The following is a 21,329-nucleotide window of genomic DNA, read 5'->3' on the forward strand; positions in this document are numbered from 1 at the left end:
AGCTGGAGTATCGGTGGAGGAGGATGCACCTTAAGGATCCTTATGATGCTAATTAACTAGACTGGCGTTTGGCCGGGTTAGTTACCCCTGTACTTTACTGTTCTCGCTTCAAAAATATGTCCAGTCCTCTCACATAGACTGCAGATTTCTTGAGGAATTTTGTTAATCATGGTTCATAGCTTTTTGAATCCCCTATGGCACCTAGTAATAGTACACCTTATACTATTAAGTATTCAAAAAATAATTATAATTAAATGTAAATTCTTTTCGAGTCTTTACATATGTTCCACCCTTTCCTATCTTAATGAATTGCAGTCTCTTACAAAACCTGCTTTGTAGTTTATTTTTAGTGCTGAGTTAAGCTTAGTATCATGACGTAATCTGTGCCGTAAGCTTCAGTAGTAGAACCTAGTTCTAATACCATAAATTTCGAAAAACCTAAGTTCAAATCTATGTTCATTCTTTATACACCCTTACAATTTTAACTTTTCAGACTACATAGGATTTTGGGGTGGAGGTTATGGATGTTAACCTTAGAAATAAAACACAATTATTTTAACAGCAAAATGGGTTTATGCAGGAAAAGCAGAGAATTGCAATTTCGGTCAGGCAAGCCGTAGTGAATCATAGGCAAGTGCAAGAGACAAAGGGAAGGTCAGCTTTTACTAGGTTTTAGGAGGAGACTGGGGAGGGTTGTCTTGAATAAAAGTTCATTGGAGAAGAACAAGAGTTAGTTGTTATGGCGGTTTCTTATTAGCTGCAAGCAGTGGTCAGTGCCTTGTTGCTGGGACAAGAAGTGATCTTCTTAAAAGCAAGTGATGCAATTCCCATGTGAAAAATGTCCTCCCTTGTACCAGAAGAGAAGTAACGTTCTTATTATCATGGAAAAGAAGTTGTGACAGAGAAAATTTTATACAAAGAATTCTGTATAAGCTGACCTCGTTAAAATCATTTGTATCTTCCTTATTCCTGCTGGTTATACAGGCTGTAGCAGTGGTACATGCGTGAGAGCTCTCCTTCAGGGCTTCCTGACTCCAATTTAAATGAGGTTTTTCCTTAATTTATTTTCACATGAAAACTGTTTTACTTTGGTCCCCCATTTTTATCCCTTTAACACTTTTTCTAACTACCCATTTATTTTGGGTTTTCAGGTTCCCCTCCAGTCTTCACTTTTTAAAAAATATATTTTATTTATTTATTTATTTATTTATGGTTGCGTAGGGTCTTCGTTGCTGCACAAAGGCTTTCTCTAGTTGCGGTGAGCAGGGGCTACTCTTCGTTGCGGTGCGAGTGCTTCTCATTGCGGTGGCTTCTCTTGTTGCAGAGCACGGGCTCTAGAGCGCAGGCTCAGTAGTTGTGGCACCCGCGCTCAGGGAAGTCCCTCCAGTCTTCATCTTAATTTCCCCTCCTTAACTGTTCCTGCTGATAGCCACCACCGATGTTTCTATCCAGTCCCCAGTCTTAACCTAAAAATATTTTGTCTACCCCCAGTAGCTTTGATTTTTTTTTAAGAGTTTTGTCATCTAATCATCACAATGAAACAAATAACAATAAACATTGAGAAGTTACAGTGCTTCAGCTCTTTCAAAACACTTATTTTTGCTCTTTATCTCATAGTTCTTGCCTCCCGGCTGGGAGGGTAACTAGAAATAACTGGCAACAGACTAGAACTATGCTCTCAGTTTCTTTTTTCACATTAAAAAATAATTTTTAGATACCAAAGTTGTACACATAGGTAGTTTAGAAGTAAAATAGTGTTAAAACCTAGGCAAAGATTTCTCAAAAGATAATAATATCAGATAAGATAATAATAACAGATAAAATTGCTAAATTTGACTTCATCAAAATTTAAATTTTCTGTTCAACAAAAAGCACCATTTAGAAAGTGAAAAGAAGCTACAGACTGGAAAATATCTTCTTATTTATTTATTTTATTAAAAAAATTTTTTTTGGCTGTGTTGGGTCTTTGTTGCTGCACGTGGGCTTTCTCTAGTTGTGGTGAGCCGAGGCTGCTCTTTGTTGCGGTGTGTGGGCTTCTCATTGCAGTGGCTTCTCTTGTTGCGGAGTACAGGCTCTAGGCATGTGAGCTTCAGTAGTTGTGGCATGCAGGCTCAGTAGTTGTGGCTCGTTGGCTCTAGAGCGCAGGCTCAGTAGATGTGGTGCACAGGCTTAGTTGCTCCGCGGCATGTGGGATCTCCCCGGACCAGGGCTTGGATGCGTGTTCCTTGCATTGGCAGGCAGATTCTTTAACCACTGTGCCACTGGGGAAGTCCCTGGAAAATATTTTCAATACATATTTCTGACAGCCGGTATCCAGAATATATAAAGAACTCTTACAACTCAATCGTAAGAAGACAAACATAAATAGGCAAAAGTTATGGACACACACTTTACCAAAGAAGATATATGAATTATCAATAAGTACATTGAAAGGTACTCAAGGTCATTATTCATCAAGGAAATATAAAACTAAAGCTACTACACATCCATTAGAATGACTAAAATTAAAATGACTGACAACAAAAACAAACAAAAAAAATGACTGACAATACCAAGTGCTAATGAGGATATGAAGCAACTGGAACTCTTATACACTCCTAGTGGGAGTGTAAAATGGTACAACTAGTTTGAAAAATGGCAGTGTTTAATGAAGTTAAATAATGCCTACATTATGACCCAGTAATCTCACCCTTAAGTATTTACCTAAGAGATATGAAAACATAAGTCCATAGCAGCTTTATTCATAGTAGGCCCAAACTGGAAAAACCCAAATGCTCATCAACAGGATAACAGAGAATCAAATAGTGTTATGTTCATACAGTGGAATACTACTCAGAAATTAAAAGGAGCTACTGATAGATGAACAATGTAGATGAATCTAAAAAATAGTATGTTGAATAAAAGTAACCTTGTACAAGCAAGTAAAATTAATCTCTGGTGACAGAAGACAAAAAAATGTTTACCATTGATTGGAGTTGTAGTTAACATGGTTGCATACATATGTAAAAATTCATTGAGTTGCACACCTGATTTGTGCATTTTACTAATAAAAATACATTTTAAAAAAGTAGGGACTCCCCTGGTGGCACAGTGGATAAGAATCCACCTGCCAATGCAGGGGACATGGGTTCGATCCCTGGTCCGGGAAGATCCCACATGCCGCAGAGCAACCAAGCCTGTGCACCACAACTACTGAGCCTGTGCTCTAGAGCCTGCGAGCCACAACTACTGAGCCCACGTGCTGCAACTACTGAAGCCCGCATGCCTAGAGCCTGTGCTCTGCAACAAGAGAAGCCCGCACATCGCAACGAAGAGCAGCCCCGCCTCACCACAACTAGAGAAAGCCCACGGGCAGCAACAACCCAACCCAGGCAAAAAAAAAAAAAAAAAAAAAAAGTAAATAAAATTGAATATACTCTCAGGTTTATGGTGTGAAAAACACCAGGCCTCACTCTTCCCTTCCGTTATCAATATCTATTCCCCAGAGACAACCACTTTAACTCTTTCCTTTTACTCTTTTTTTTTTTAAGAGCTTCAAATGCTTAGCTTTTTATTTATTCATTTATTTGTTTATTTAATTTTGGCTGTGTTGGGTCTTCGCTTCTGTGCGAGGGCTTTCTCTAGTTGTGGCTAGTGGGGGCCACTCTTCATCGCGGTGCGCGGGCCTCTCACTATCGCGGCCTCTCTTGTTGTGGAGCACAGGCTCCAGACGCGCAGGCTCAGTAGTTGTGGCTCACGGGCCCAGTTGCGCCGCGGCATGTGGGATCTTCCCAGACCAGGGCTCGAACCCGTGTCCCCTGCATTAGCAGGCAGACTCCCAACCACTGCGCCACCAGGGAAGCCCTTTCCTTTTACTCTTGATATTAACCTCCATATTTATAAATAACACGCTAACACTGCCATTTTTTGATTTTTCAGGTATAGATATATTATCTATTGACTTCCTGCTATGGAAAGTAAGCATTTAACCCTTTTAAACCACTACTACAATTAGCCACACCAGGGTTTAGAACATATTTTAAACTGCCTGAGTCGCTAGGTCCAACAACCAGGACAGCCCCACCAAAGCACAAAAAAAAGTTAGACCCTGGTTACTCATACTTTCCTTATTTGTATAAGCAGGTGACATGTCTTTAATAAGACTCCAAATATTTTCCACACCTAGGGCCACAAGGGTGTTCCCACGTTTTCCATAGTGGCTCTACATTTTAGTTTCAGAAGCATCACTTCATATAGTGTATGGACTAGCATATTAATTCTCAAATATTTTGGTCTCATGACTCCTTTTATACTCTTAAAAACTAGTGAGGACTCCAAAGAGCTTATGTTTATATGGGTCATATCCATCAAGATTTGCTTTGTTCGAAATTAAAACTGAGGAATTAAAAATATTTATTCTTTAGCAATAACATACCCATTACATGTTAACTTAAGTAACATATTTTGTTACTTTAATATTTTATGAAATTTAACTATATTTTCAAAAAAAGTAAAAGGAGTGGAATCATTTCACATTTTGCAAATCTCTTTAATGTCTGGCTTAATAGGAGGTGGCTTGGTTCTCATATCTGCTACTTCATTCAGTATCACACTTTTGCTCATACTGACCCCTCTGCTAGAAGTGTACTTCCTACTACTCTCCACTTGCCTAAACTCCATCCTTCGAGGTCTGGCCCAGATTTCACTTTAATCAGAACGACTTCTCTAAGAATCCAAAAATGAGGTGTGTAAAAACGAGAAAATGAGAGAGAGGTGGTATAGAAGAACATGGCTTGTTTTAAGTTCAAGTTGGAAGGGTGACATATATCTACTTCCTTTCCCTCCCAAGAACACACTTAAATGACTGAAAAAATTAAAAACAAAATAAATAAATAACAGTGCTAGAAAATAAAGAGTGGAGCAGAAATTTTGAGGAATTTCTGGAAAAGAATAAGCAATTGGGATCAGATTGTTGGAGAAGCAGAGGAAATTGCCCTGTAAGACACAAGGGCCAGGTATGCATCTGCAGAAGAATCCTGGAGAAGTTCAAACCTCAGGACCCAGAGCTGCAAATGGCAAGAATGGGCTATTCATTTAAGAACTGCATTTGGGACAGTTGGATATCTCCCTTTTTTAACTGGGAGCTGGGGCTTCTGCCCTCTAGCTTGATACCTGTTTTCTAAAATAATTGGGAGGGCTCTTAATAAGAAAACGGAGGCCTCAGAAAGAAGCATAGCAAAATTTGAAATGGACTCTGGACCTCTACAATGGAACAAGGAGGAGGAGAAAGGGGTTCTCATTTTTGGTAATTGTGTAGGCTCCCAGCCTATCTGCTTGCTCCCACTCACTCTAAAGGAAGGCCTGCCTACTTACATACAACCCAGACTGAGAATTTCCATTGGAATAATACCAGCTGCACAAGCAGCCTCCTACAACTGCAGTGGAAACTCATACTACCTAAATTAACTAGCACAGGACTCCATTCCTAAATATAAGCATCCAATCCAGAGGACATTTAATGAAAATCAGGTGCAGAGCATGAAAGGCGGGACAAGAGTAACAAAGAGATCTGACTCCCCAAAAGAAAGAGACAATCCAGAGAACAGAAGGAAACTTTAAATAAATCAGTTGGGGAATGAATGCTGAAGACCAATTTGGCAGATGTCTTCTAGGTAAATGAGTATGTTAAGTATTTAATCCACGCTGCTCTAAACATAGAAATGGGTTAATATAAAAAAGTGGAAAAAAGAAACATTTAGGTTGAAACATTCTTTGAATCTCTACTGATCAGAAACAGTATAAAAATGCAAAACAGTGAGCAGGGCAGAAGTTGCAAGATTGGTGGATAGGCCTGCTGAGCTAGGGGAGGCCAGAAGGCACAGGTACAGCTTCTCAGCTAGGAGCTGAGCTAGGCCACCTACTTGATTTGTGACTGGTGTTGCCATATCCTCATTATACTGCAGTGTGGTGACTTTAAATTTTCACTGTGAGAACTGGCTTTGATCTGGGGCCCTGTGGGCCAGTTGAAAGTTGCTTTAAATCAATTCCAGGGTGGGAGCCAGCAGATTTCTCCTTTGAAATGTTGCTCTTCTCTATTATAGCCATCTTCCTCAGTTCTACTTACCTCATACCTACATGACTGCAGCCTTGAGATAATCTTCATAACTTTAGTCCATTCCAGATATGTTTACTAGATTCATGTTCTTTAAATATCATTATCATTTCCCCAGTCACAGACCCTGAGTGGCTCCTTATCCCTTACTAAAACAAATGTAAACTTCTCTGTTTGCCTTTTATTTTTATTATATTTTTAAAAATTAAAATAACAAAATATGATAAAAACTAGAATCTTGATGTATATAAAGTTTTAAAAAAAAAAACGCTGACATCTCCTCTAACCCCAGATGCTATTACCTAGAGTGTTGGGAAACAATTCTCCAAGGATCTCTCACATTTCTCCAAGGGTTCCGACAGATTTTTTTTTCAGATTATCTTTTCAAAGATGTTTGTATCTCCTTGTGGAGCAGATTTGTTTCCTGATCAGGATAATAAAGATATTGCCTCACTCTGGGGCAAGGCTGGGCAAAGACCGGCTTTTCCTATGCTTGGGGTTCCTCTGCTAGGATGCAAACCCATTGTGTGAGCAGCACCCACTGGGGCCCCTCCAAGTCACTCCTCTGGCTTTGAGGACAAGGGGAGCATGAAGCTCATGATGCTTGTGTCATTAAGTAAAGTCCTTTGTCTGACACAGGAGCCTAGTGACTACCATACATTTCTGACAAGAAAAGTGGTTTCGCTTGTTTTGTCAACTAGCTAAATGTAGTCAGTCTGATTCACTTTCTCCCTTCTGTTCTTTAATTCCTTCTCCCTAGATCTGTCCTCAGTCATCCAAGTAAGTACTTATCAAGAGCCTACCATGTGCCAGGATCCAAGTGAGGTGAAAATGCTGGGATGGGCAACTATGTGAAGCTCACAATGACTGTCAATCTTTTGTGTTCTTCGTGGTTTCTCCCTTACTCAAGTCTTGCACTTTACTTTTCTTCACACGAGCTCCAGAAAAGCAAAAGTGACAGTTGGTTAATTAGTCCTATTTGTCTGACATGGATGAGTGATAGCAGATACAGGGGAGGGGAGGGAAACGTCTAAAGACTAAGTTTTTTACGTGCACTCTCACAGTCGTCACAACCATCCTATGAAACAGGCACTATATTATTCTGATTTACACAAACGAGGAAACCGAGGCTTAGAGAGGTTAAAAACATTGCCCTTGATCCTAACAGGAAAGTGGTGGAGCGGGAATAGATTTTTTTCTCTTCTTATTTTGTTTCGACTAGGTTAAATCATTTGAAATTGCTGATATTTGACTGCTTCTGACACACAGAAATGGTAACTTCATATGTTTAACTCAGTATTTAAACATTTTTTGTGTGAGAATTTAGGAGTCTACAATCTTTTAGCAAATTGTTTTGGCTTTATCTCCAAAGTATACCTTGAATCCTTTTATTTCTCTCCATGTCCACTTTGGACCTGTGGTTGGTGCCACCACCTTCTCTCATCTGGATTATTGCAGTAGCCTCTTGACTGGTCTCCTTGCTTCTGCTTTTTTCTCACTCTTGCTTCCTTAAGGGACCAGAATGATCTTTTAAAAACAAAAATCAGATCATGTCCTTCCCTTCCAATGGTGTCCCATCATGCTTAGAATACATATCCTGGACCCTGCTCACCTCTCTAGCCTAATTTTATATCACATTCCCCTTAATCCAGTGCTTTAGACCCAATGACCTTCTTTCATTTCCTGTAAACACATCAGATTCATTCCTACTGTAGAGACTGCATAAGCAATTCCCTTTGCCTGACAGGGTCTTCTTCAGAACTTCCCAAGGCTGGACATTTATATTTCAGTTAGAATGTCAGCTCTCCAGAAAAGCCTTTTCTGACTACTTGTAGTAGTCATTCAGCCACTCTGTTTCATTTCATTATTTATATTCCATATACCACTTCTCCTATTTGATATTTGTCTTGTATTCCTTCACTGTGATACAGGCTTATAAAAGCAGGGATTTCTTTTTTTTTATGAAAAGACAGAAGCAGCTCCTTTATTATAGCCCAACAGTTGTGACAAATGAAGACACATCCAAGAAAAGATAATGAAAAATTTTGAATTATTGTCATTGTTTCTCATATTCCTGAGACTCTTGAATTAATATAGCAAACCAGTCTGAAGATAAACAGCTAGAAGCTTTGTCAAATACATTATGTCTGGTAGAATGTCTACACTGAACTAACTCAAAGTCCTGGTAGTAGTTTGGGTTTTGTGTAAGAAATGGCATAGATTTTTCTAGGAGGTATTGATTTACTTACTCTTCATTTGAAGCCAAACTGTCTGACTGTGATGGTTTTATACTTTTCCAATTGGAGTGTCATGTTTATTTCTTATTTCTGACTTAGCTTTATCTACTTTCTGGAGGAGCCAGGATGTTCTTTTCCATAGGTGTCAAGAATACTGATCCAAGGGGAAAAATGAATTTAAGGTCAACCCTTGAGTAGGAAAGTGCCTAGAAAGTAGCATTAAGTGTTTATGCAAAAAACTCAACTTGTGCAAGAGTTAGACATTATGTAACTTATAAATATATGCAGTAGGTGAAGAAATGTTTTAACTTTAAATTATTTCAAAGATTCCAGATTTATTGTGTTGTCATTGCTTTACAAATAAAAATGGTATTTTCTTTCCCATCTGACTCCTATTGTACATGCAAATCACCACAATAATGTGAATAGCTTTATACATATTTTATGTGACAATGAAATACTAAAATTGTTCGAAATATGGAATTATACATTTGCTGGAGGGTTTAGGATTTTAACCTAGTAGATAAGGCACTATTTCCTGATTCTGAAAAAGGATTTCCTTCCAGCTATGTTTTTATATATTGATACATGGAATATATAACTATTTCTGCATTTTTAGATGTCCTCATATTCATGTTTGTATTTTTGTATAGAGATAGTAAAATAGAATTTGTTTATAATTATCTAACTGCTGTTGATTGTTCTTCATAGGAAAGTTATTTTTAAACAAAAAAACATCAAAAGCACGTAATCACTTCATGTCTTTGAGATAAAGTTAAGGCTATAGCAGAGTTTTCCAAGACTATCTACTGAGTGGAGTAGAGAAAAACAAAAAGGCACAATAACTGGTTTAATGAAATTTCCTTCCTTGTACCCAGTATTACGGTGATATATAATAGGTTAATTCAACATACATGGGAACTTATGGTTCTTACATATAGAAATTGTTCCATTGTTAATTTCCCCAAAGAGACTTCTACAGTAAATACTATGAAGTGTGTATTAAAAATAATGCATAAAGCAGGTCTAACCATTAATAAGTCCTCTCATGCAATGGCATATCCAAAGACCTTTAGTCCCTATTGCTGTGCTATTGGACTTGCCAAACAAACCAAACTTAAAATCTTATTAAATTGAAATCCCAAAGTAACAATCTATTTTTCCCCCTTTTCTTTCCTTCCTCCCCACACCTAACCTGAAATGCCCCACCTTTTTTTTCCTAATAGTCTTCCATCTGAAAGGACAGCATTATACCTTTAATTTTAACATTCACTATTTTTCTCACAGTCTTACAAGGAAATATCTTGTTATATCCTGCTCTATCCCCAATACCTAAAATAGAGGCGTGGCACATAGCATGCACTCAGTAAATACCTGTTGGATTAATGAATAAGAAGAAAAAGGTAAAAAGTCCTTGGCAGCACAGAACTTAGCCTCACAGAATTGAGGTGGTTTGGAACATAGTGAATGGGTCCTACCCTGAGAGTGAGAAGATCTTGATCAGTGTTGTCCAATAAATAGGAATGTAATGTGATCCACCTATGTGGATGTAAGTTTTCTAGTAGCCACATTAAAAATGTAAAAAGACAGGTGAAATTAATTTTTAATATATTTTATTTAAACCAGTATATCCAAAATATTATTTTAAAATCTAATATAAAACTTATTAATGAAATATTTTACATTCCTTTTTTCATACTAAGTCTTTGTAATCCAGTGTGGTTATACTTACTACACATCTCAATTCAGTTATTAAATTTTCATTGGAAGTACTTGATCTGTATTGAGATTACATAAAATTTTGAATGGAAAAAATAGATTCCTATACCCAAAATACTCCGAACATACTTAAAGGTTTTCCAATAACTGAACTGAGTATCAGTTTTTAAATTTAAATTAAAGTGAAAAAAATTTAGTTCCTCAGTTGCATAGCCACATTTCAAGTGCTCGATAGCCACATGTACCTAGTGGCTAATGTATTGGACAGTGCAGATCAAGGATAAAGTGTCTATTTGTGGTTGGGTCAAGGGGCAAAGGAGAGGGTAACAGCAGAAGTATGGCATAGAGGGAAGAAGGTCTAGAAAAATGCAATGTAAGCTCTTTATGCAAGTCACACTTGAGGACAGATTCCTCTGGTGCTCAAAAGTAAGTGAGGTATGACTTCCTAAAGTAGACTACTTCTTTAGCATGACTGCTGCATAGATTTTAGGTACTCTGGGAATCATTCTGTGGGGTAGTAAAAGGGTCTAACAGTGCTGGCCATACATAACATTTCTAAGTTGAATCTTACTGTATATGACGTGGAACGGTCATGGAAATCAGATTATTTTCCTATAGAGCAATGGTTCTCAACTGGGATGGCAGGGCTGGGGAGAGATTTTGTCCCTCAGGGAACATCTGCGTCTCTTAAGAAATTTTTGCTTGCCACAAGTTGGGGCTGCTGGTATCTAGAGGGTACAGGCCAGGAATGCTGCTAAACGTCCCACACTGCAGAGGACAGCCCCCCACAGCAAGGAATTGTTCGGCTGAAAATGTCAATAAAACCAAGGTTGAGAAACTGTGCTCTAGAGGATTTGAGTAAGAAAGACTGAGAGATCTATTCTTTTAGAACCTTAGTCTAATTGCCCTGTGATATTACTAAGGGGAGAACAGGTTGTTTTGAAGCATTTCAAAGTTTCTGGCAGTTTCACTGTTGATGGACTTTTTGATTAGACTATAAAGAAATAATTTCATGCTCAGAATGAGATTGTAGACCCATTCAATAAAGATAACATAAATAATATGTGCTGTGTATGTAAGACTCAACGACCTTGGGATAAGCTGATCTGTTCACCTTCGTATGGCTGTGGCATATGACCCACTGTCTCAATTATAATTGATGTCAATATTAGAATTACTTGTCACTCTTTTCTTTCTCTATCACCATCTCTTATTTTATCTTTGTTCCTTTCCCTATACCCTTGTTCCTTTCTTATCATTCTCTTTTTGTTCCATCCCCTTCTCCTCTATCTTGTTTCCCCCCTGTTCACCAAGGCCCACACATACCTCCGACATCCTCTCCTACCCCAACTCTCATCTGTTTCCTCCCTTTATAGCTGTTGGCTCCTCATTCAAAATCACCAGTTTAACCACCATTCCCCAACTGTATCTGAAAGAACTGCCCCCGTACTCCCTTTAGATGCCTCTTAAAATCACTGTCTGTTCTAGTAGTTCATGAAAACTACAAACTACAAGTTCTTGCCTCCCTCCAAAAAAAAGAAAAACCCTCCAAAAAATTTGGGAGGAGTGATGCATATGTTTTTGACACAACTATTTGAGAAACTGCCTTCCATGTTTAGGGTTCTTTTAGAGCAGGTGCCATCATTCCAGGATGGCTCTCTGCTAGAACTCAGTGGTTCTGATTATGGCGTCTAACATATTACACCTTCTTTTCCAATAACTGTGGCTGTGATTGAACTCAGAGCTCTTCTAACTGCTTGCATCCTCACCATTTTTTTGGTGCGTTTCTACAGACTTACTAGGACACTGCCTAATCCTTCATAATGCTAACAACTACTTAGATCTCCTTCAACCTCATGCCTCCTTTGCCTTATGCCAGCAGTTATCTCAGGTCCCACTGGACTTTCTTCTCTTGCCATTATCACTCCAGGCTGTCTCTGGCCCCAAATCTTTCTGTACCTCCCTGACTCTTATCCTTGCCCCTCTGGTCAAGATCAGATGGTGGACACTGTGGTGGCAATTTGGAATCAACACCAGACTAAAAAGAGTAGCATAGTCTCAGTGCTCCAAACTACTCTTCACTCAGACTTTGAGGGTGTACAACTCTAAGACTAGAACAATTCTTTATACACAACAGGTATTCAAAACTACTACCTGAATAGAATGTTCCATCATACAGAGTACGTTAGAGGAAAATCACTCTGTCATCGTTTTTACCCATTTGAGGAAATTTAATGTTGTGGTAGCCAAGATCATCTTTCTTACCATTGCAGAAGACTCTAAATTCAAGGATAAGGTCAGAAACATGAGTTTCCCCTTTAAAGACTGTGAACAGCTTCTACACATGACAGTTTTTTAGCAAGACTGAAGGTAAAGGGGGAAAAGCTATCATTCATTAAGCACCTAACTTCATTTTTTAGATAAGGATGTTTCTAATACTAAAGATTTAATACTTTACTTTTCATGATCATTAAAAAATCCTGTTTCAAATGTTTTGAAACAGTGCTCAGATAAATGAAAAAACAAGTATGAGTGTGAAACTTGATGTCTTAAAATATTTGTATCAGTTGATGTATACATTCAAAGTAAACTTACTTTTATTTTAAAAGGAGCATTATGTTCAAAAGACATAAAAGCTCAGTTTATCTTTATGGTGTTATGAAGAATGATTTAAGAGTCATCTTCCAATCGTAGTAGACACAAACTGATTCTGGTGCTTTTCCTACTCTCAAAGCAAGTATGTGTAATTAATGTCTTCAGTAAGAGCTTAGATCACTTCCTGATCATTTTGGTGATGGCTATTCCTAGAATCAGTGGTTCGTGACAGTTTAATGGTGCTGTAAATTTGAACGTGTTGGCCTTTGGTCACAATTCCTGTCATGCTATAAAATTCTCAAACTAGTGATGTAAAACTGTCGCAAATACATTCATGAAATGCTAATACATTCTGAAGCCAAAAAGAAAAAGAAAAACTAAATTGTTCACTGTGTCTTAAAGTATTAGTGTCCTGAGAGTCCCAGTTTCTCATTAGTATAGGGTAACTGACAGGGGATGTTACCTTGTAAAGGTAATTACACTCTTTTTATAGAGATGAGGTAGTAAGTTAAGCTTTCAATTTTGATTATTAGGTTATTGTATTTACTTAATAATCATCTTTCTCCAATTACAATACACTCTCTTTCTAAGGCTGAAAAAGTACCACAGTTATTTTTACTAAATTACTTTGTTTTAAGGTGTTTGTATTTTATATCCTATTGCTATTACAACCTCTTCAGGTATCTCTTTTGCTACCTTCCTGAACTCAGAATCACATACCAAAGCTGGAAGTTACCTTACCAATGATTGAACAGCAATGTCATTGAGAAGTTTCTGCAGTGATAAAAAATGGTTTGGATCTGTGCTGTCCATTATTGTAGCTACTAGCCACACGTGGCTATTGAGCACTTGAAATGTGGCTAATGTCACCAAGGAACTGAATTTTCCACTTTATTTCAGTTAAGTTTAAATGTATATAGCCACATGTGGGTACTGGCTACCATATTGGACAGTGCAGTTCTAGACCAACCTCTCCCCATCTCCCTCAGTTTAAATGACCTGAGATTCAGAAGAGAAGTGACTTATCCAAAGTTACAGATCCCTAACACACTCCATCATCCCCCTTCCCAGCAGCTCCCACTGATGACTTATTGCTTTCCTCTCCATTTTAATGTTTTTCTTAGCCTGCTATCTTTTCTGGTGGTTTCCTCCTATTTTTTATCATTGGCAAAGCAAAATATTCCACAACATTATTATATTCCCCACTTTAAGGAATATTTAGGCCATTATATCACTAATGATGGGGAAAAACAGTATGGTTTTAGTTCTTAATTTCAAAAGCAGTTTTCATCTATTTTAACTTAATACCCCGGTGGGCTTCTATTATATCATCTGCACTTTGAAGAATGGGAAAATGAAGGCAAAGAAAATATGAATGTCTTGTCTAAAGTCATACACTGAGTGGCCAAGGAAAAAGGAGCCAGAGTCGAGAGGTAGAATTCACATCTTTCAACCAGGACCAGGAAACATGGTTATCCTGGGCTGCAAGTGAGCAATGCTGGCAGTGGACAAGGCTTTCTGAAATAACTCTTAGTTCCTTCCAAGAAACTGAACTACTTTAGAAATAAAAGGAAATTTTACTCAGGTAAATTCTCTGGTGCCAGAGAAATTTTTAATGATGATTGAAGCTTTGCCTACATCAGGATACTCAAGGTCTCCAAGGCAGATTTCTCTGATAACTCATTAGGCCGGAGTGTCTAAAGAACTTTTGTTACTTCCACCATATTAGTAGAGCTTGTTTGCCGTATGAATTCTGTGATGTCTAATAAGGGCTGAACTTACACGGAAGGGCCTCCCACACTCATCACATTCATAGGGTTTTTCACCTGTGTGGATTCTCTGATGCTGAATGAGACCTGTGCGCCCGCTGAAATCTTTCCCACATTCTTTACATTTATAGGGTTTCACTCCAGTGTGTACTCTATGATGTCCAACGAGATGTGAGTGTTGAATGAAGGCTTTTCCACATTCGTCACATTTATAGGGCTTCTCTCCAGTGTGAGTTCTCCTGTGTTTACTAAGGTCTGAGCTATGACTGAAACTTTTTCCACAGTCATCACATTTATAGCGTCTTCTTTCCCTCTGTTGCCACTCGAATCTGCCTTCACTTTCAATAGCATCTTTGGATTCAGGATACTGAGGAATAGCTTTGGTAAGTCTGTTGTTTATTTTCCCAAGGAATTCCATGTCTTTGGGTATATCTTCCTTCTGGGACAACTCTTCATTCTTAGTCTTGGTTTTATCACCTGTAACAAATGAACAGTATACAAACAGGTCCTATTCTAGGTTTAAGAAGCAAAAAGCCTACAGAATAAAGAACATGTAAATGTTAAAAATGTGTTATAAAAATGAAAAGTCACATGCAATGCACAAATTAGATATTTGGCACCATCAAAACATATATTGACAATATAGGGAAGAAATTAAAGAAGAGGCCAGTAAGGAAGATAGCAGGATACATTATTTGTGAATAGATTATGAAGAGAGAAAAAGGCAAAAATGTGGACAAGGGGTTACCTGGCAATCCTGTGCAAATGCAGAGTGGTAAATGGGAACTACACACATGCCAAGGATAACTAAGAGGGATAAACAGGGAGATGAGAAAACAGATGGGGAGGGAGGTAAAATTTTGGGAGAAACATGAGGGGTCTGAAACCTAGGTAGTAAGTGGGAGTAAAACCAAGTAAAAGTGACTGGAGAAGGTAATGGGATCAGGGGTCTGAGAGGAATATAGTGAGTCGGAACCATTAAAGGAGAGAAGTATGTATAAATAATAGTTAGCTAAAAGCAGAGAGAGCGTGCAGGTCAGGATAAATGGAGGAAGATAAGCAGGAAGGGACAGTGGATGGTCTGGTGTATGTGCTGGGTTGAATCCTTTTACTGAAACTGATGTCCTCACTAACTTCTCCTCCTGTCTAAACCCTAGCTTGGTGGTTCTCAAACTTTATTGTGCATCAGAATCATCTGGATGGCTTATCAAAACATTGCTGTGCTACCTACCCCCAGAGCTTCTGATTTGATAAGGCTGGAGTAGAGCCCTGAAATTTGCTCTTCTTGGTATGACAGACACTGCTGGTCCAGGGACGGCACTTTGAGAGCCACTGGCCTAGCTATTATTCAAGGTCCATCTCAAATGCTGTCTCCTCCAGGAAGTCTTCCCTAACCTCCTAAATCGGATGTGCTCTCTCCGTCTTTCTGATCCCCATATCCTCAACCCCAAGCTAAGCATAGAACTTGGCACATAGCAAGTACTCAATAAATATTTGCTGAGTTGAATTCTATAAGAAAATAGGTGTTTTGATTTGGAGGGAGTAAACCTATTTGGTCTTAATGCTGGGTGTCACCTATTTGGTTATGATGAAACCTCCATCTCAACAGGCCTAGGAATCCCAGCTGTACAACAATCATTTAATCACATACAGTTTTCAGTGGTTCACTTGGTATGACGGAAGCAGCAGCAAGAGCTACTAGAACATTTCAGTTCCTGGGCTGGGTATGGAAAACACTGGCTCTGGACTGAGCGCCATGAACCCCATTCTTCATTGTCATCACAGTGTCCCCGTCCTACCAAATCTTCCTCAAATCTTACCGTCCTCCTTACAATATATTTTTTTAATCAGGCAATATATTTCTTAAAGTTTGGTTATTTGCTCTAAAATGATATTGTTTTGGAATCTAAATACCATATTATCTCAGGCTAGAAATGACAAGGACTGGATTAGAGCCAGAAAGTCCAGATATCAGTCCTGGCTTTGCTGATAATTGTTTAAATGTTGGCAGGTCATAACCATTTTGGTTTCCTTATCACCTCTGTGCCCTCCTCCTTTCCTATAGTTTGATCAGATGATGAAATGTATGATAAAGCATGTGTAAAAGTATAATGTGTGGCAGAAGTATTGCTAAGTTAGTAGGTTAATGATCATTAAGCAAATCATAGAAATCAGAGACACCCCCATACCATTAAGAAAAGTGTTTTCAAACATCAACATATTGGCTCAACAGCTTCTTTTACATACTGGAGTCACTGACGGTTGGTTTTCGGTGGCTTACTGATGAAGATGACTATCTTTTTAAGAAGGATACAAAAAGTTGGCACTTGTGGTCAGTTTACCACCTTCAGGGGAATCTACCAGTCCTTAGGATAAGTCTCTCTCCTACAACTTCAGGAGAAGTCTGGAGAAAAATCCCTCACCAGGACTTGAAAAGATTTTTTTTTTTTTTTAAATACAGGGTCAGTTTTCCTTGTTCAGCAATTCAAATTATAACCCTCTCCCTTACATCTACAATTGAACAACATAAAGAAAATTGTACGGAAACTGTCAAATGGGAATTTTTCTCATCTCAGGGACCTGCAGTCTACTTGGCCAACTGGAGTTTCAGGGCTTTATGTATCTCTTCCAAGTGCCAGCTATTCCCAGGCTAATAGGATTTTAGGAGATCTTGTTTCAGAACTTGTTTCAGAATTAGGTGTATTTCATTTTAGCATCTTCTGCCAGGGCCATTCTTCCAATTTTATTTTAGTATATCCAAGAGTCCTCATCAGTTACATTCCAGATAAGCCCAGTCCTGCTCGTCACTGAGATGAGGACATGTCCATAAAGACCATTTGATTACCATATGTACAACTTGCTTGACAGTCTAGAGGGAAAGAACAAGGTTAAATGCTGACTGAAGTGAAACTGGAACAGAGTTAAGTAGACTATCACTTCCCTCATAAACACAGACTCCTGCTCCTTACCATTCCTTCGGGGCTCCCCAGATTCCTGCTCCTGCTGGGTCTTCTTGGGATAGAGCTGGATAGTCAGTGACTCATGTGGCCTTCTCAAGGGGGCCAATTTGTCCAAAAGTGTGTCCTGTCTTTCTGAATTGGCTGGGACCTGGGAACAGTGAAGTATGATTGGGCTTGCAAGGGAGATTTTGTGAAAGAACTGAAAGAACTTCAGAGAAAGATCAAAAGAAGCATGTGCCAGGGACCAGGGCCATAGAAAAGTGGACAAATTCTGATTCAATTGCAAATGGCAATAATGACTAAAAATGAAGAGACGCAGTCTAATCTGTACAGTTCAGGACACTGGAGAATAAAATTCGGTGCCTCTAACAGTGATCTGCAGAGGTCCAGAATCACAGAGTCTTGGGACTTGAAAGGTACCTTAAAGATCATCGAACCCAACTTCCACCAAATGGGGGCATTTCTTCTATAATCATGTGGTCCAATATGATAGCCACTAGCCAGATGTGGTTACTGAGCACTTGAAATGTGGCTAATACAAATTGAGATATGTGAAGTGTAAAATACATTCAAATATTGAAAACTGAAATAAAAAAATGTAAAATACCTCATGTTTAATATTGATTACATGATTACATATTTTTGGCTAAATGAAATGTATTTAATTTCACAAATGTGGCTACTAAAAATTTAAATTACGTATAGGGCTCACATTATTTTTAACTACCATATATTAAATGTATATTTAATTACATGTATTAAATGTGAATGGGTCACAATTAGACCATGCTGTTCTGTATTACCCTTATCTACTTGAACCAAACCTTGAAGGGGAGTTTTTTATTACAAGGTATCCTATGTTATGTACAGGTAACCATGAATGTTAGAAAATTGTTTGTTTTCCTGATACCTTTTTGCCTTCCTACAGCTTCTCACTGATCCTAGCCTTCCAAACTGACATAGAATCAGCCTAGTGTCTCTTTTTACTCAGTCACACTTCAGTTATTTGATACTGGCAGTCAGTCCCTAAGCCTTGTTCTTCTCTAGGGTAACATATTAAATACCTTCAGGTGTTCTTTCATATGCTTTTTGCTTTGGCTTGGTCTATACCCTGCTCTCTCACAGCCAAATGACCGCCCCCTTCCCACCTGCTTTCGAGGTTCATCAAGCTCTCTCTCAAGATCCTCCAGCACAGTCACCGCCTCCTCTCCAGTCTCTGGATGGTGTGCCTGCACCCATGCTTGCAGGTCCCTAGGGAGAATGCTCAGGAACTGTTCAAGCACCAGCAGGTCTAAAATCTGCTCCTTTGTGTGGCATTCTGGCCTCAGCCACTGGTGGCAAAGCTCCCAGAGCTGGGTAAGAGCTTCACGGGGTCCAGGTGCATCCTGATAGCAGAGCTTCCTGAAGTGCTGCCTGAAGAGTTCCCTTCTGTGAGGACTGTACTTTTGTGAGATGGAGTCCTGTCCCCCATAATGGTCTGCCTTAACTTTTAAAAGTCCTTTTTGTTCCTCAGGTTCCAGGGATGTGGCCATTCTGGGCTGTTTTTCAGGAGATTAATCCTCTATCTGGAACTGATTCAAGGAGAATCTCTTAGAATCTTGTCTCAGAGAAAAATCTGTTACCATAGAGAAATGACAAAAGCTGCTGTGAACATAAACACTGATAAAGGGAAGCAACCAGAACTGAGTAGAGAAAACAGTCTGACAGGAGGCTGTAAATAAGAACACTGAAGCAGGAGCATGGATTTGAAACTGGGCTGTTGTGTAATTTAGAGCAAGTTACTAGATCCTCATCTGTAAAAATTCTCGTGTTTCTCATAGGGTTGACGTGTAGATTAAATAAGTATGCAAAGTCCTTGGCCTGAAAGCAAGCACTAGATAAACGCTAAGTATTAACAGCGTTGTTAAAAGGCTCTTTCATTCCACAACCTGAGATGTACGGGTCCCTAGGATGCAGTGGTTGTGGGGTACATGCGCCAACTCAGGAAGGGGGTTAGGATGAATGGCCTCGCAGAGCAACTCGTAACCAGTGTTCCCTTTCGCTCCGTTCTCCCGGGATGTCGGCCCAAGTCCTCTCTCGTAGCTATGTCTGGAGGGAGGGGACAGCCTGTGAGGGGGAGGTGTGGGGAGACAGTTGCTGCAGACCACGACTATGCCCTGCCCCCTCCTCCACCCAGGAGCCGGGAGAGACTCACCTCGCGCGCAGAGGTACAGGTGCGACAGCTAGCGTCTTTTGGGCGGCCCGAACAAAGGTCAGACGCAAACCGACCAATCGGCGCTGGGTCGCTGTCAGCTTGGCACTTCCGGGCCGCTCTAGGAAGCCTCGCCTCGGTGGCGCCCACCGGGCTTCCCACCCTCAGTTCTAGCCCGCGGAGGGCCCGGTTCCTGTACATTGGACTGATGGGACTTAGGCGCCCGCAAGCTGGGTTTTTTTTTTTTTTTGCTCTTTAAAAAAAACTTTTTCCCTCTCAAGATTTTTTTCCCCCACTTCATTATTAAATAAGTGGTATGGGTATGTAATGCATTCACATGGTTCAACGTTTAAAAAGAATTATAACCTATAGTGGAAAAGAATCTAAAAAGAATATAGGTATAACTGAATCACTCTGCTGTACACTCGAAACTAACACAACACTGTAAATTAAGTAAACTTCAATAGAAAAGATTAGAGGGCTTCCGTGGGCTTCCCCGGGTTTCCCTGGTGGCGCAGTGGTTGAGAGTCCGTCTGCCAATGTAGGAGACACGGGTTCGTGCCCCGGCCCGGGAAGATTCCTACATGCCGCGGAGCGGCTGGGCCCGTGAGCCATGGTCGCTGAGCCTGTGCGTCCGGAGCCTGTGCGCCGCAACGGGAGAACCCACAACAGTGAGAGGCCCGCGTACCACCAAAAAAAAAAAAAAAAAAAAGAAAAGGATAACTGGCCCCCGCATCTAGATTTGACAACCATTTTTCGTGACACATGCTATATCATTCCATAGGTATATTACGCAGGTTGAGATTCCCTCACCCTCACCCCCAAATACACACACTCATACACAAATGGTAACAGTTCTGCAACTTCGTTTTTTTCCCCCTCCTACTAATTGATTTTGGAGATTGTACATAAAGGGCCTCTTCCATCTTGCTCTTTTTAAAAAAGAATAATCACATAGTATTCAATTATGCCATGATTTATTAATAATGACACTATTGATGGTCAAGTAGGTTGTTTCCATTCTTTTATTTTTCAAACAATGCTGCAATAAATTACTCTGAACATCATAATTTCTTGTGTGTAAGGATATACCCATAGTATATATTCCTAGAAAAAGATTTACTAAAGCACAGAGTAGGGGCATTTGTACTTTTCTTAGTGCCAAATTGCTAATCACAGAACGCATCTGCGATGTTTACCTATACTTGCCAACACAATGTTACAAAATATTTTTGATCTTTGCCAAGCTGATGGGTAAGAAAAGCTTAGTTTTTTTTTTCTCCTTTCTCTTTCTTTCACAAATATTGATTAATCACCTACTGTGCCAGGCACTGTTCTAGAAGCTGGAACTAGTTTAAAGTAGAACAATGCCTGTGCCTTCATAAAACTTCTAAGTGTGTGTGGGGGGAGGGTGGGGGTAGGGAGGCAGGCAATAAACAAACAAGAAAAATATATAGTGTATCAGATGGTGGTTGTTAGTGCTCAGGAGAAAATAAAGAAAATATGGAGATTGGGATGAGAATGAAGGAGTAATGCAATTTTAATAGGGTGGTCATTGAGGACCTCACTAGTACATTGACTTGAGCAAAGATTGAGGGAGATGAGTGAGTGGGCCCTTAGGGGTAAAGGCGTTTCTGGGAGAGGGATAGAAAATGCAAAGGCCTGGAATGGAGAGTATTTGAAATAATCGAAGAACAGGAAGGAGACTTATGTGTCTGGAGCTGAAGGAGCAAAAGGGTGTTGGGAGTAGAGAGAGAGAGAGATGAG

General features: G+C 39.4%; 1 protein-coding gene across 5 annotated transcripts; it reads right to left on the bottom strand.

Moving 5' to 3' along the window:
* Positions 1-1,668: 1,668 nt before the first annotated feature.
* LOC308623727 (zinc finger and SCAN domain-containing protein 16-like) lies at positions 1,669-19,645 on the bottom strand. Of its 5 annotated transcripts, none has more exons than XM_081246419.1 (5): positions 19,566-19,645; positions 18,520-18,986; positions 17,381-17,519; positions 14,469-14,888; positions 1,669-2,273 (listed from the first exon to the last, which is right to left on the bottom strand). In XM_081246419.1, exons 2-5 carry the CDS (start codon positions 18,901-18,903, stop codon positions 2,170-2,172), a joined length of 1,047 nt encoding a protein of 348 aa, XP_081102545.1. In that variant the 5' UTR covers positions 18,904-18,986; positions 19,566-19,645; the 3' UTR covers positions 1,669-2,169. The 5 variants fall into 5 exon arrangements, with proteins under 5 accessions (XP_081102545.1, XP_081102546.1, XP_081102549.1 ...); XM_081246420.1 differs by having other exon boundaries at positions 18,520-18,942; positions 19,566-19,612; XM_081246422.1 differs by lacking the exon at positions 1,669-2,273 and adding an exon at positions 7,268-7,599.
* Between the last annotated feature and the right edge of the window lie 1,684 nt (positions 19,646-21,329).

The sequence above is a fragment of the Mesoplodon bidens genome (genome assembly GCF_964165515.1).
Source record: "Mesoplodon bidens genome assembly, chromosome: 10".
Classification (NCBI taxonomy): Eukaryota; Metazoa; Chordata; class Mammalia; order Artiodactyla; family Ziphiidae; genus Mesoplodon; species Mesoplodon bidens.